Source organism: Salvelinus namaycush, unplaced genomic scaffold (assembly GCF_016432855.1).
Source record: "Salvelinus namaycush isolate Seneca unplaced genomic scaffold, SaNama_1.0 Scaffold299, whole genome shotgun sequence".
NCBI lineage: Eukaryota > Metazoa > Chordata > Actinopteri > Salmoniformes > Salmonidae > Salvelinus > Salvelinus namaycush.
In genome coordinates, this window is record NW_024059885.1 from 21,465 (window position 1) to 37,500 (window position 16,036).

The 16,036-nt window shown below is 45.3% G+C and overlaps 1 protein-coding gene across 1 annotated transcript in view; it reads left to right on the forward strand.

Moving 5' to 3' along the window:
* LOC120039767 (ryanodine receptor 1-like) overlaps nucleotides 1-16,036 on the forward strand; it is a 92,246-nt gene that overhangs the window by 17,759 nt on the left and 58,451 nt on the right. The window contains exons 12-15 of the mRNA XM_038985152.1: nucleotides 4,837-4,913; nucleotides 6,079-6,152; nucleotides 9,964-9,981; nucleotides 15,965-16,036. The exon at nucleotides 15,965-16,036 is cut by the window's right edge and continues 9 nt beyond it. Of these exons, the coding sequence (XP_038841080.1) occupies nucleotides 4,837-4,913; nucleotides 6,079-6,152; nucleotides 9,964-9,981; nucleotides 15,965-16,036 (241 nt within the window). The remainder of the gene's footprint in view (nucleotides 1-4,836; nucleotides 4,914-6,078; nucleotides 6,153-9,963; nucleotides 9,982-15,964) is intronic.

Sequence of the window (16,036 nt, forward strand, 5' to 3'; positions counted from 1 at the left end):
CGAGAGGAGTGCCCCCACAGAAGGACTTGGGACCTTGCTGCCTTGGGAACAAACAACCGATTAGCAGGACCTCCTCCAGGGCCCGGTTCGATGGCTTGAGCTTGTTTCACGGTATCCTCCACTTGCCACGAGATCGGAGCCACGATCTTAGTGGCCGGAAGGACAGTCATGTCAGTATCTTCTCGAATGGCAGGAGAGTAGATTCGTGACAAGGCGTCCGGTTTGAGATTCTTCGACCCGGGTCTATAGGTGAGGATAAACTGAAATCGGCTGAAAAAAAGAGACCATCGAGCTTGTCTGGAGTTCAACCGCTTCGCCTGCTGGATATACTCCAGATTTATGTGGTCCGTAAGCACTTGAAACGGTTGAGAAGCCCCCTCGAGCCAGTGTCTCCATTCCTTCAATGCCATCTTAACCGCTAGGAGTTCACGATCCCCCACATCGTAATTCCTCTCGGCCGGGGTAAGCCGGTGAGAGAAGAAGGCGCAAGGATGAAGCTTCTTGTCTTCACCCCTCTGAGACAGGACAGCTCCAACCCCAACCTCTGATGCGTCTACCTCCACCACAAAAGGTTCATCCGCCGTTGGTAGTGTCAGGATGGGAGCAGAGAGGATGCGCTGCTTGAGTCCTTGGAAGGCCGTCTCAGCTTCTCTTCCCCACAGAAACCTTGTGTTGCCACCCTTGGTTACAGCTGAGAGAGGGGCTGCCACCGAGCTGAAGTTCTTGATGAACTTGCGGTAAAAGTTGGTGAAGCCCAGGAAACGCTGAACTTCCTTAACGGACTTGGGGGTGGGCCAATCCGCTACCGCCCCTACCTTCTTGGGGTCCATCTGGACTCGACCGGGTTCCACTATAAATCCCAGGAATTGTACTCGAGAGGAATGGAATTCACACTTTTCCGGCTTAACGTACAAATGGCTGTCTAGGAGGCGTTTGAGCACTTGTCTGACATGCTTAGTGTGTTCTTGAAGGGAGCTCGAAAAGATGAGGATGTCATCCAAGTAAACAAACACGAAGATGTTAAGCATATCCCTAAGCACATCGTTTATGAGCGCTTGGAACACAGCCGGAGCGTTGGTCAGGCCGAAGGGCATCACCGAGTATTCGTAGTGACCAGTAGGCGTGTTGAAAGTGGTCTTCCACTCGTCCCCGGGTTTGATCCGCACAAGATGGTATGCGTTCCGCAGGTCAAGCTTAGTGAAGACAACTGCTTCCTGGAGCAGCTCAAAGGCTGTGGCCATAAGGGGTAGCGGGTAGCGGTTACGGACGGTTATGGCATTGAGTCCCCGGTAGTCGATGCAAGGTCGTAATCCACCGTCTTTCTTGGCCACAAAGAAAAACCCTGCTCCCGCCGGCGAGGTAGATGGACGCATGAGGCCTGCTGCCAGAGCGTCCTTGATGTAGGTATCCATAGCAGCTCGTTCGGGAGGAGAAAGGGAAAAGATCCGACCCCTGGGAGGGCAGGTCCCCGGAAACAGGTCGATGGTGCAATCGTAAGGTCTATGGGGTGGTAGTTTGGTGGCCCTCTGTTTGCTAAATACCAGTTTGAGGTCATGGTAACACTCGGGAACTCGGGACAGGTCGATGGATTCTAGAGACTCGGAAGGGGAACTCGGGAAGATACAAGTGGCTTGGCACGTAGGACCCCACTGCTTGATAGTGCCCACAGACCAGTCGATGTGAGGGTTATGGCTGTGAAGCCAGGGATAACCAAGGACGAGAGGGAACTCGGAACAGGAGATCAGATGAAAGTTCATCACTTCCTGGTGTTGGGAAACTGAAAGTCGCAAGGGGGTAGTGGCACGAGTGACAAGTCCAGATCCCAAAGGGCTTCTATCCAATGTAGTAACCCTTATGGGGTCACTTAGAGGTTCAGAAGGAACGCCATTCTCCTTCGCCCAGACCCCATCCATGAAGTTACCTGCGGCTCCAGAGTCTACCAAGGCTTGAAGAGAAAACTCGTGGTCGTCCCAGGAAAGGGTAACTGGAATGAGCAGGCGGGAGTTGGATGGATGGGAGGAGGTTATGTTTCCCGTTACAGTCCTCCCAGGCCTGCACGGGAGTGCGTTTCCCTGGAGCCCGGGACACGTGGAGCGGAAATGGCCCGGTTTGCCGCAATATAGACAGCATCGCTCCCTCATCCGGCGGTCTCTCTCAGCCGGGGAGATGCGTCCAACCTGCATGGGTTCAGGTGGAGCCAGCGAGGATAAAGGTGGAGACTCGGAGCTGGAACCGATAGGAGCTAGGGTGAGCGGTCTACGGTTGAGTTCTCTCTCTCTCAGACGCTGGTCTATGCGTGAAGCCAACTTGATAAGGGACTCGAGGTTGTCCGGTGGTTCCCGAGTGGCCAGTTCATCTTGGATGGTGTCAGAAAGACCCTTCAAAAAACACACTGTGAGCGCCTCGTCGTTCCAGCCACTTGCTGCTGCCACAGTGCGGAACTGGATGGCATAGTCCGTCACGCTGCGCCGACCTTGGCGGAGAGTCAGGAGCTGTTTGGCTGAGTCAGGGCCGTTGGTAGGACCTTGAAACACTCGCTTGAATTCTTCAGCAAAGGTAGAGTAGCTGGCACAGCAGGGACTTTGGGCATCCCACACAGCAGTAGCCCAGGCTAGGGCTTTTTCCGACAGCAGGGTGATGATATATGCTATCTTGGACCGGTCGGTGGGAAACGACGATGGTTGCAGCTCAAAGGAGAGAGAACATTGGGTGAAAAACCCCTTACAAACACTCGGATCCCCTGAGAACCGTTGGGGAGGCGGCAGACGAGGTTCAGCCAGGGGGTTAACTGCCAGGGGCACTTGAATCGGATGAACTGGAGCAGAAGCGGTTGCCGGGGAAAGTCGATCCGAAATCTGCTTTATGGAAGTCAGCATCTCTGACAGAAGTTGAGAATGTCTAGCCATTAAGGCCTCTTGCTGAACCAGAGCAGCTTCGTGGCGTTGGACAGTCCCCTCGTGGTGGGACAGCATGGAAAAAAAATCCTGGGTACTGGCTGCCTCTGGGTTCATTATAATGGCTCAGTGTTTCTGTCAGGACCCGGTGCGAGAAACAGTCACTAATAATCGTCAGAACCCAGAAGATGAGGCAGACACAGCAGTACTAGAGATGGTGGTTTAATTAAAGAACAACATCTTCAGGCAAAGAAACTAAATCCACAATGTCCAAAAATAAAGCCAAAAGGCACAAAAATGGAAATCCTCCAAAATACAAAAGAAACTCCACAAAGTGGTAAAAAAGCATGGAAAAAACAAACCTCAAAAGACTACTCAAATAATACACAAGAACTAAACCAGAGAACCTCTGGAAAATTCAACAAGAGAAATATCTGTATAAAACAAGGCTTGGGCTGGGGCTGGGTGCTAACTTACAAACACTGAGCAAGGAACTGAGGAACACACAGGGTTTAAATACTAACAAGGGAATGACCTACAGGTGCAAACAATAATTAGAGCAAGAAAAACAAAAGGTACAAAAAAGGTGCAATGGGGACATCTAGTGACCAAAACCCGAACAGTCTTGGCCAAAACCTGACAGATATATAAAATAACTAACGGAAATATGACATTTACATAAGTGTTCAGACCCTTTACTCAGTACTTTGTTGAAGCACCTTTGGCAGCGATTACAGCATCAAGTCTTCTTGGGTATGACGCTACAAGCTTGGCACACCTGTATTTGGGGAGTTTCTCCCATTCTTCTCTGCAGATCCTCTCAAGCTCTGTCAGGTTGGATGGGGAGCGTTGCTGCACAGCTATTGTCAGGACTTGACTTATTATGACATCATTTTAGGAAGGGGTGATGGGGATTCCACAAAGATAAGTGCTGTATCTTTCACTTTCAATTTTCTGATCGAAGTTGACGGAGTGGGTAAAACTCAAGGTGTAAAACAACCGCTCAGAGTTTAACAGGTTTAAGCTCATTTCCTGCAATTCTACACATTATTATATGGAGCAAAGAGAACATGTAGCCGTTAAAACAATATATCAAATATATTTCTATATTTTTAGTCTGTCTGTTGAGTATGGCTGTATTAGACTGATTGATGGCTTCCTGTCTCTCTGTCTTACTGTCTCTCTGTATTCCTGTCTCTCTGTCTCTCTGCCTTCCTGTCTCTCTGCCTTCCTGTCTCTCTGTCTCTCTGCCTTCCTGTCTCTCTGTCTCACTGCCTTACTGTCTCTCTGCCTTCCTGTTTCCCTGTCTCTCTGTATTCCTGTCTCTCTGCCTTCCTGTCTCTCTGTCTCTCTGCCTTCCTGTCTCTCTGTATTCCTGTCTCTCTGTCTCTCTGTCTCTCTGTCTCTCTGCCTTCCTGTCTCTCTGTATTCCTGTCTCTCTGTCTCTCTGCCTTCCTGTCTCTCTGCCTTCCTGTCTCTCTGTCTCCCTGTCTCTCTGCCTTACTGTCTCTCTGCCTTCCTGTCTCTCTGTCTCTCTGCCTTCCTGTCTCTCTGTCTTCCTTTCTCTCTGTCTCTCTGTCTCTCTGCCTTACTGTCTCTCTGCCTTCCTGTTTCCCTGTCTCTCTGTATTCCTGTCTCTCTGTCTTCCTTTCTCTCTGTCTCTCTGTCTCTCTGCCTTACTGTCTCTCTGCCTTCCTGTTTCCCTGTCTCTCTGTATTCCTGTCTCTCTGTCTTCCTTTCTCTCTGTCTTCCTGTCTCTCTGTCTTCCTGTCTCTCTGCCTTCCTGTTTCCCTGTCTCTCTGTCTTCCTGTCTCTCTGTCTTCCTTTCTCTCTGTCTTCCTGTCTCTGTCTCTTTCCCTCTCTGTCGCTCTGTCTCTCTCCCTCTCTGTCTCTCTGTCTCTCTCTTTCTGTCTCTCTGTCTCTCTGTCTCTCTGTATTGTAGAGGATGCTGGACTACCTGAAGGACAAAAAGGATGTGGGCTTCTTCCTGAGTATTCAGGCTCTGATGCAGACCTGCAGGTATGTAAGTCTATAAACATCTAGTCATGTGTACCTGCAGGTATGTAAGTCTATACACATCTAGTCATGTGTACCTGCAGGTATGTAAGTCTATAAACATCTAGTCATGTGTACCTGCAGGTATGTAAGTCTATACACATCTAGTCATGTGTACCTGCAGGTATGTAAGTCTATAAACATCTAGTCATGTGTACCTGCAGGTATGTAAGTCTATAAACATCTAGTCATGTGTACCTGCAGGTATGTAAGTCTATACACATCTAGTCATGTGTACCTGCAGGTATGTAAGTCTATAAACATCTAGTCATGTGTACCTGCAGGTATGTAAGTCTATACACATCTAGTCATGTGTACCTGCAGGTATGTAAGTCTATACACATCTAGTCATGTGTACCTGCAGGTATGTAAGTCTATACACATCTAGTCATGTGTACCTGCAGGTATGTAAGTCTATAAACATCTAGTCATGTGTACCTGCAGGTATGTAAGTCTATAAACATCTAGTCATGTGTACCTGCAGGTATGTAAGTCTATACACATCTAGTCATGTGTACCTGCAGGTATGTAAGTCTATACACATCTAGTCATGTGTACCTGCAGGTATGTAAGTCTATACACATCTAGTTATGTGTACCTGCAGGTATGTAAGTCTATAAACATCTAGTCATGTGTACCTGCAGGTATGTAAGTCTATACACATCTAGTCATGTGTACCTGCAGGTATGTAAGTCTATACACATCTAGTTATGTGTACCTGCAGGTATGTAAGTCTATACACATCTAGTTATGTGTACCTGCAGGTATGTAAGTCTATACACATCTAGTTATGTGTACCTGCAGGTACGTGTAACTTGATGTGGATTTAAAACAAATATTGGATGGCTCTAAGCCTAGACTCAAATCTCTCATCAGCTATCATTAAAATCCATGTTATCATCTGTGCTTCCTGTAAATAATTAACATGCATTAGATGGTAATGACTCTAATGTGTTTGCTGTACAGATGTAGGATCTTAATTTGATCACTCTTTTGTTGTGTTAATGTTTCTAATGTTTGTGTGTGTTAATGATTCTAATGTGTGTGTGTTAATGATTCTAATGTTTGTGTGTGTTAATGATTCTAATGTTTGTGTGTGTTAATGATTCTAATGTTTGTTTGTTGGCAGCGTTCTAGACCTGAATGCCTTTGAGCGACAGAACAAGGCTGAGGGACTTGGTATGGTGTCAGAGGAGGGATCAAGTGAGTATGGTGATAACACCTCACCACCAGGATAGCTCTGTCACCTGAACAGCTCAATGTAACACATCCCCTCTCACTACACTGCCAGACTGTTGATGTCCACAGATGAGTTGGCTACAGCACAAACTGATCTGCTACATGGCTAGTTACAGGGTAGATACAACATAAACTGATCTGCTACATGACTAGTTACAACACAAACTGATCTGCTACATGACTAGTTACAACACAAACTGATCTGCTACATGACTAGTTACAGGGTAGTTACAACACAAACTGATCTGCTACATGGCTAGTTACAGGGTAGATACAACACAAACTGATCTGCTACATGGCTAGTTACAGGCTAGTTACTGTACAAACTGATCTGCTACATGGCTAGTTACAGGGTAGTTACAACACAAACTGATCTGCTACATGGCTAGTTACAGGGTAGATACAACACAAACTGATCTGCTACATGGCTAGTTACAGGCTAGTTACTGTACAAACTGATCTGCTACATGGCTAGTTACAGGGTAGTTACAACACAAACTGATCTGCTACATGGCTAGTTACAGGCTAGTTACTGTACAAACTGATCTGCTACATGGCTAGTTACAGGGTAGTTACAACACAAACTGATCTGCTACATGGCTAGTTACAGGGTAGCTACAATACAAACGGATCTGCTACATGGCTAGTTACAGGGTAGCTACTGTACAAACTGATCCGCTACATGGCTAGTTACAGGGTAGTTACAACACAAACTGATCTGCTACATGGCTAGTTACAGGGTAGCTACAATACAAACTGATCTGCTACATGGCTAGTTACAGGGTAGATACTGTACAAACTGATCCGCTACATGGCTAGTTACAGGGTAGTTACAACACAAACTGATCTGCTACATGGCTAGTTACAGGGTAGATACAACACAAACTGATCTGCTACATGGCTAGTTACAGGGTAGTTACAACACAAACTGATCTGCTACATGGCTAGTTACAGGGTAGATACAACACAAACTGATCTGCTACATGGCTAGTTACAGGCTAGTTACTGTACAAACTGATCTGCTACATGGCTAGCTACAGGGTAGTTACAACACAAACTGATCTGCTACATGGCTAGTTACAGGGTAGCTACAATACAAACGGATCTGCTACATGGCTAGTTACAGGGTAGCTACTGTACAAACTGATCCGCTACATGGCTAGTTACAGGGTAGTTACAACACAAACTGATCTGCTACATGGCTAGTTACAGGGTAGCTACAATACAAACTGATCTGCTACATGGCTAGTTACAGGGTAGATACTGTACAAACTGATCCGCTACATGGCTAGTTACAGGGTAGCTACAACACAAACTGATCTGCTACATGGCTAGTTACAGGGTAGATACAACACAAACTGATCTGCTACATGGCTAGTTACAGGGTAGCTACAACACAAACTGATCTGCTACATGGCTAGTTACAGGGTAGATACAGCACAAACTGATCTTCTACATGGCTAGTTACAGGGTAGCTACAACACAAACTGATCTGCTACATGGCTAGTTACAGGGTAGATACAGCACAAACTGATCTGCTACATGGCTAGTTACAGGGTAGCTACAACACAAACTGATCTGCTACATGGCTAGTTACAGGGTAGATACAGCACAAACTGATCCGCTACATGGCTAGTTACAGGGTAGCTACAACACAAACTGATCTGCTACATGGCTAGTTACAGGGTAGATACAACACAAACTGATCTGCTACATGGCTAGTTACAGGGCAGATACAATACAAACTGATCTGCTACATGGCTAGTTACAGGCTAGTTACAACACAAACTGATCTGCTACATGGCTAGTTACAGGGTAGATACAACACAAACTGATCTGCTACATGGCTAGTTACAGGCTAGCTACAACACAAACTGATCTGCTACATGGCTAGCTACATGCTAGTTACAACACAAACGGATCTGCTACATGGCTAGTTACAGGGTAGCTACAGCACAAACTGATCTGCTACATGGCTAGTTACAGGGTAGTTACAACACAAACTGATCTGCTACATGGCTAGTTACAGGCTAGTTACAACACAAACTGATCTGCTACATGGCTAGTTACAGGGTAGTTACAACACAAACCGATCTGCTACATGGCTAGTTACAGGGTAGCTACAACACAAATTGATCTGCTACATGGCTAGCTACAGGCTAGTTACAACACAAACTGATCTGCTACATGGCTAGTTACAGGCTAGCTACAACACAAACTGATCTGCTATATGGCTAGTTACAGGTTAGTTACTGTACAAACTGATCCGCTACATGGCTAGTTACAGGCTAGTTACTGTAGAAACTGATCTGCTACATGGCTAGTTACAGGCTAGTTACTGTACAAACTGATCTGCTACATGGCTAGTTACAGGGTAGTTACAACACAAACTGATCTGCTACATGGCTAGTTACAGGGTAGCTACATTACAAACTGATCTGCTACATGGCTAGTTACAGGGTAGATACAGCACAAACTGATCTGCTACATGGCTAGTTACAGGGTAGCTACAACACAAACTGATCTGCTACATGGCTAGTTACAGGGTAGATACAGCACAAACTGATCTGCTACATGGCTAGTTACAGGGTAGATACAACACAAACTGATCTGCTACATTGCTAGTTACAAGGTAGTTACTGTACAAACTGATCTGCTACATGGCTAGTTACAGGGTAGTTACAACACAAACTGATCTGCTACATGGCTAGTTACAGGGTAGCTACAATACAAACGGATCTGCTACATGGCTAGTTACAGGGTAGCTACTGTACAAACTGATCCGCTACATGGCTAGTTACAGGGTAGTTACAACACAAACTGATCTGCTACATGGCTAGTTACAGGGTAGCTACAACACAAACTGATCTGCTACATGGCTAGTTACAGGGTAGATACAGCACAAACTGATCTGCTACATGGCTAGTTACAGGGTAGCTACAACACAAACTGATCTGCTACATGGCTAGCTACATGCTAGTTACAACACAAACTGATCTGCTACATGGCTAGTTACAGGGTAGCTACAGCACAAACTGATCTGCTACATGGCTAGCTACATGCTAGTTACAACACAAACTGATCTGCTACATGGCTAGTTACAGGGTAGTTACAACACAAACTGATCTGCTACATGGCTAGTTACAGGCTAGTTACAACACAAACTGATCTGCTACATGGCTAGTTACAGGGTAGTTACAACACAAACCGATCTGCTACATGGCTAGTTACAGGGTAGCTACAACACAAATTGATCTGCTACATGGCTAGTTACAGGCTAGCTACAACACAAACTGATCTGCTACATGGCTAGTTACAGGGTAGTTACTGTAGAAACTGATCCGCTACATGGCTAGTTACAGGGTAGTTACTGTAGAAACTGATCTGCTACATGGCTAGTTACTGTAGAAACTGATCTGCTACATGGCTAGTTACAGGGTAGCTACTCGCTGTGAATCACTGTACTTTTTACTGCATACAGGTGTTTACTGCGGTTGCAGTTTGTGTTAGCGTGTATTTATTTACTGTTTTCGTTGGCTGTCCTAAAGTAGATAGAAACCGTATGAGATTCATAAAGGTGCTGTTGTATGAATCACTGTGCTTCAAGACGGTGTGTATAGAAACTGTACATGCATCCCTGACAACGGCTTTAATTGTTGTAGCTACTGGACTCACCTTGGCTCTCTCTTTGTCTCTCTCCTCACCACCACTCTACCCCGCCCTTTACCCTTTACATACCCCTCCTTTCCCCATCCCACCTTTTCACGGTTCTCAGATATGAAGCTAGAACGTGGTAAATAAGACGTGTCTCTGTCTCTTTCCTTCTTTCCCCCTCTCTCTCTCTCTCTCTCCTTCTGTCCTTTCTTTCTATTATTCAGCTCACTAGGTCTTTCTTTTTCTGTGGTGTGTGTAGTTAATACACATTTCATTTCGCACTCAAGGAGTCACTGAAAAAAAAACGAAACTTTCCGATCACTGGTTATTTTAGCCTAGGATAACTGCCAAAAGATTATAATTAAATTCACTAGCGTCACTTCCTCTAAGTTTCCCCGGTAACGGCCATGATCCGTCCACTAGCAGGGATTGAAAAGTTTTGACAGTTTTTTTGGGGGGTCCTTGAGTGCATTTCCTAGTACTACAGATCTACTGTAACTCTAAGACTCGTGGAACAGTGGCTGAGCAAAAAGAAGGAAGGAGAGTATTTCTTCCATTTTCTTCTTGTCCTGACAAGTTCTCTAGAGGAGATCACAGAGAACTGTTACATGGGGTTTTGACTAGAAAGGATACAGCTTTTGTCAGATTTGACTTTTCGTAGCAGGTTAGGACATCTTACGTAGCAGGTTAGGACAACTTACGTAGCAGGTTAGGACAACTTATGTAGCAGGTTAGGACAACTTACGTAGCAGGTTAGGACAACTTATGTAGCAGGTTAGGACAACTTACGTAGCAGGTTAGGACAACTTATGTAGCAGGTTAGGACATCTTACGTAGTAGGTTGGACAACTTACGTAGCAGGTTAGGACAACTTATGTAGCAGGTTAGGACAACTTACGTAGCAGGTTAGGACAACTTACGTAGCAGGTTAGGACAACTTATGTAGCAGGTTAGGACAACTTACGTAGCAGGTTAGGACAACTTACGTAGCAGGTTAGGAAAACTTATGTAGCAGGTTAGGACAACTTACGTAGCAGGTTAGGACAACTTACGTAGCAGGTTAGGACAACTTACATAGCAGGTTAGGACAACTTACGTAGCAGGTTAGGACATCTTACGTAGTAGGTTAGGACAACTTACGTAGCAGGTTAGGACAACTTACGTAGCAGGTTAGGACAACTTACGTAGCAGGTTAGGACAACTTACGTAGCAGGTTAGGACAACTTACGTAGCAGGTTAGGACATCTTACGTAGCAGGTTAGGACAACTTACGTAGCAGGTTAGGACAACTTACGTAGCAGGTTAGGACAACTTACGTAGCAGGTTAGGACAACTTACGTAGCAGGTTAGGACATATTACGTAGCAGGTTAGGACAACTTACGTAGCAGGTTAGGAAAGTGAACCTAGAAGGTTACGAGAATTAGGTTAAGGTTAGGAAAATGGTTACGGTTAGGGTTAGCTAAAGTGCAAAAAAAAAAATCTACATTGAATGTCAATTTGACAAAATCCCTATCCTTTCTAGCCATGAGTCTCTTACTGTACTGATGTGTCTCATCAAACCTGAAATGAACTGCAACCTCAGTAGGGAGTCGACAAATCCCCGTTTCCTAAGACATTTGCCTTTTTACATAATTTAAACATCCCCCTCAAATACTGAGACTCTTCCATTGCCCCAAGTTCCCCACCTTGTCATCTTTCTCCCTATCCCTACCAAGACATTACCAAAAGGTGTTCTCTGGACACAAGGTTGACATTCATCACATCTGAACTTTTTCACTTATTTTCACTTTCCCCTATTGTGTAATTAAAGACAGCTTTTCTGTGATAGAAAATATCACAAGATGCTACTTTAATTAACATTCATTGAATGAGCTTAAAGGGATACTTTGAGATTTTGGAAATGAAGCCCTTTTATGTTCTTCCCCCAGTGTCAGATGAACTCGTAGATACCATTTTTATGTCTGTGTCCAGTATGAGGAATTTAGAGGTAACATGCTAGCACATATTCACGGGTGGCGCATCTGTCCAAGGCAATGCATCTCAGTGCTAGAGGCGTCACTACAGATCCTGGTTTGATCCCAGGGTGCATCACAACCGGCCGTGATTGGGAGTCCCATCGGGCGGCGTACAATGGGCCAGCGTCGTCCGGGTTAGGGAAGGGTTTGTCCGCGGTAGGTCGTCATAACAATATGTTCTTAACTGACTTGCCTAGTTAAATAAAGGTTAAATAACAAAAGAACTTCCGATTATTGCGCTAACGCTAGTTAGCATTGGCTGGCGTAAGTACCTCTAACTCTAACTTCCTTCATACCGGACACAGAGACATAAACATTTTATTGTCACGATCGTTTGTTGAATAAATGGTCCAAGGTGCAGCGTGCTTAGAGTTCCACATCTTTAATAATGAAACTCACAAAAAACAATAAAGGATAAACGATACGTGAAGCAAATGCAGTGCTCACAGGCACTACACAAAAACAAGATCCCACAAACTAAGGTGGAAAAAAGGCTGCCTAAGTATGATCCCCAATCAGAGACAACGATAGACAGCTGCCTCTGATTGGGAACCATACCCGGCCAACGAAGAAATAGAAAACATAGATGTCCCACCCTAGTCACACCCTGACCTAACCAAATAGAGAATTAAAAGGATCTCTAAAGTCAGGGCGTGACAGTTATCCACAAGTTCATCTGACTGGGGAAGTAGATACAGGGCCTCGTTGCCAAAATCCACGGTATTCCTTTAAGAGAAAAATGGTGCCAATCACTTGTCTGGTTTCAGACTTGCTATGTGTTATAATTCCAAAACTTCTAGGTGTGTTCGTCTGACTTCTAAATTATAATTTTAACCAGGTTTTTTTGAGGCTATCTAAGTGTCACATAATCTGTCACAGGATCTCAGTATGTATACACCTGTTCTGAAAGGCCACAGAGTCTGCAACACCACTAAGCTAGGGGTAACCACCAAGCAAGCGGCACCATGAAGACCAAGGAGCTCTCCAAACAGGTCAGGGACAAAGTTGTGGAGAAGTACAGATCAGGGTTGGGTTATAAAAAATATCACAAACTTTGAACATCCCACGGAGCACCATTAAATCCATTATTAAAAAATGGAAAGAATATGGCACCACAACAAACCTACCAAGAGAGGGCTGCCCACCAAAACTCACAGACAGGGCAAGGAGGGCATTAATCAGAGAGGCAACAAGCGACCAAAGATAACCTTGAAGGAGCTGCAAAGCTCCACAGCGGAGATTGGAGTATCTGTCCATAGTACCACTTTAAGCAATACATTCCACTGAGCTGGACATTACGGAAGAGTGGCCAGAAAAAGACATTGCTTAAAGAAAAAAATAAGCAAACACGTTTGGTGCTTGCCAAAAGGCATGTGGGAGACCCCCCAAACATATGGAAAAAAATTGACCTTTTTGGCCATCAAGGAAAACGCTATGGCACAAACCCAACACCTCTCATCACCCCGAGAATACCATCCCCACAGTGAAGCATGGTGGTGGCAGCATCATGCTGTGGGGAAGTTTTTCATCGGCAGGGACTGGGAAACTGGTCAGAATTGAAGAAATTATGGACGTCGCTAAATTACAGGGAAATTCTTGAGGGAAACCTGTTTCAGTCTTTCAGAGGTTTGAGACTGGAACAGAGGTTCACCTTCCAGCAGGACAATGACTGTAATTTTTATTTATTTTACCTATATTTAACTAGGCAAGTCAGTTAAGAACAAATTCTTATTTTCAATGACGGCCTAGGAACAGTGGGTTAACTGCCTTGTTCAGGGGCAGAACGACAGATTTTTACCTTGTCAGCTCGGGGATTCGATCTTGCAACCTTTCGGTTACTAGTCCAACGCTCTAAACACTAGGCTACCCGCTAAAGCAACACTCGGGTGGTTTAAGGGGAAACATTTAAATGTCTTGGTATGGCCTAGTCAAAGCCCAGACCTTAATCCCATTGAGAATCTGTGGTATGACTTAAAGATTGCTGTACATCAGCAGAAACCATCCACCTTGAAGGAGCTGGAGCAGTTTTGCCTTGAAGAATGGGCAGAAATCCCAGTGGCAAGATGTGCCAAGCTCATAGAGACATAACCCAAGAGACTTGCAGCTGTAATTTCTGCAAAAGGTGGCTCTACAAAGTATTGACTTTGGGGGGGTGAATAGTTATGTATCTGTTTTTTGTTTTTTTTTCACAATAAAAAATATTTTGCATCTTCAAAGTGGTAGGAATGTTGTGTAAATCAAATGATACAAACCCCCCAAAAACTCATTTTAATTACAGACTGTAAGGCATCAAAATAGTAAAAATGCCAAGGGGGTGAATAGTTTCGCAAACCACTCCACTTCTGTCTCCAGTACATGTGATTTGGTTCCCTTGTTTTTCCACCACACAACAACACACACACTCACTGGAGTTTGTAGAGTTCAGTAGATCTGTAGTTGCATGACTTGTGTGACTTTGTGTTTGATATAGAGAGATATTCTCTCCGATTTGTTCTCTGTATTTCTGTGTTCCTTGTGTTGTCTGTCTCTGTCACAGAAGATGATGTTGTCCTCTGTGAACACTCTATCATTCTCACATCATTTCCTGTCCTCTCCACTGTCGTGACCATTTCAATGTCACATCATTTCCTGTCCTCTCCACTGTCGTGACTCTATCATTGTCACATCATTCTCTGTCCTCTCCACTGTCGTGACCATTTCAATGTCACATCATTTCCTGTCCTCTCCACTGTCGTGACTCTATCAATGTCACATCATTTCCTGTCCTCTCCACTGTCGTGACCATTTCAATGTCACATCATTCCCTGTCCTCTCCACTGTCGTGACCATTTCAATGTCACCTCATTCTCTGTCCTCTCCACTGTCGTGACCATTTCAATGTCACATCATTTCCTGTCCTCTCCACTGTCGTGACCATTTCAATGTCACATCATTCCCTGTCCTCTCCACTGTTGTGACCATTTTAATGTCACCTCATTTCCTGTCCTCTCCACTGTCGTGACCATTTTAATGTCACCTCATTTTCTGTCCTCTCCACTGTCGTGACCATTTCAATGTCACATCATTCTCTGTCCTCTCCACTGTCGTGACCATTTCAATGTCACATCATTCTCTGTCCTCTCCACTGTCGTGACCCTATCAATGTCACATTATTGATGGTTGACCTGTGTGTGTTGAAATACCTGGTTGTTGGCCAAGTTCCTGTGTTCTCTGTATGGAGTGTGTGTGTGTGTGTGTGTGTGTGTGTGTGTGTGTGTGTGTGTGTGTGTGTGTGTGTGTGTGTGTGTGTGTGTGTGTGTGTGTGTGTGTGTGTGTGTGTGTGTGTGTGTGTGTGTGTGTGTGTGTGTGTGTGTGTGTGTGTGTGTTGAGGAGGGAGCAGATAAAACCAAAGCTGGGGTCAGTACTATAGTATTGAAGGCGGGAATCCTCTGGCTCCTCCCCCTATATGGCTTCTCCCCCTAGCTGGCTCCTCCCTTTCCCCCTGTTTGGTCCCTCCCTTTCCCCACATATGGCTCCTCGCCCTGTCTGGCTCCTCCCTTTCCTCCTGACTGGCTCCTCCCTTTCCCCACATATGGCTCCTCCCCCTGTCTGGCACCTCCCTTTCCTCCTGACTGGCTCCTCCCTTTCCTCCTGTCTGGCTCCTCCCTTTCTCTATCTGCCTATCCGCTGGCCAGTGGACAGAGACTAACGGACAATCTGTCTGAGGTCTTTGTGGTTTAGCTACTAACCTGCTAACGAGGGCAGTGATACTGTGGTTATACTTACATACACACACACACACACACACACACACACACACACACACACACACACACACACACACACACACACACACACACACACACACACACACACACACACACACACACACACACACACACACACACACACACACACACACACACACACACACACACACATTGTTACCAGGCCTAATCCTTCATTTTAAACTCCTCTTATTCATCCTTGCTTTCTCAGTCAAACAACAATGGACACTGTATTTACACACTCCAATACACTTATAAACAAACAAAAACAACAACACTCTCATCCTGTCGACCCCCTGTTGACCCCCTGTTGACCCCCTCTTGTGTTCCTGTGGTCAGATGAGAAGGTGATGGCGGATGATGAGTTTACCTGTGACCTGTTCCGCTTCCTGCAGCTGCTCTGTGAGGGAC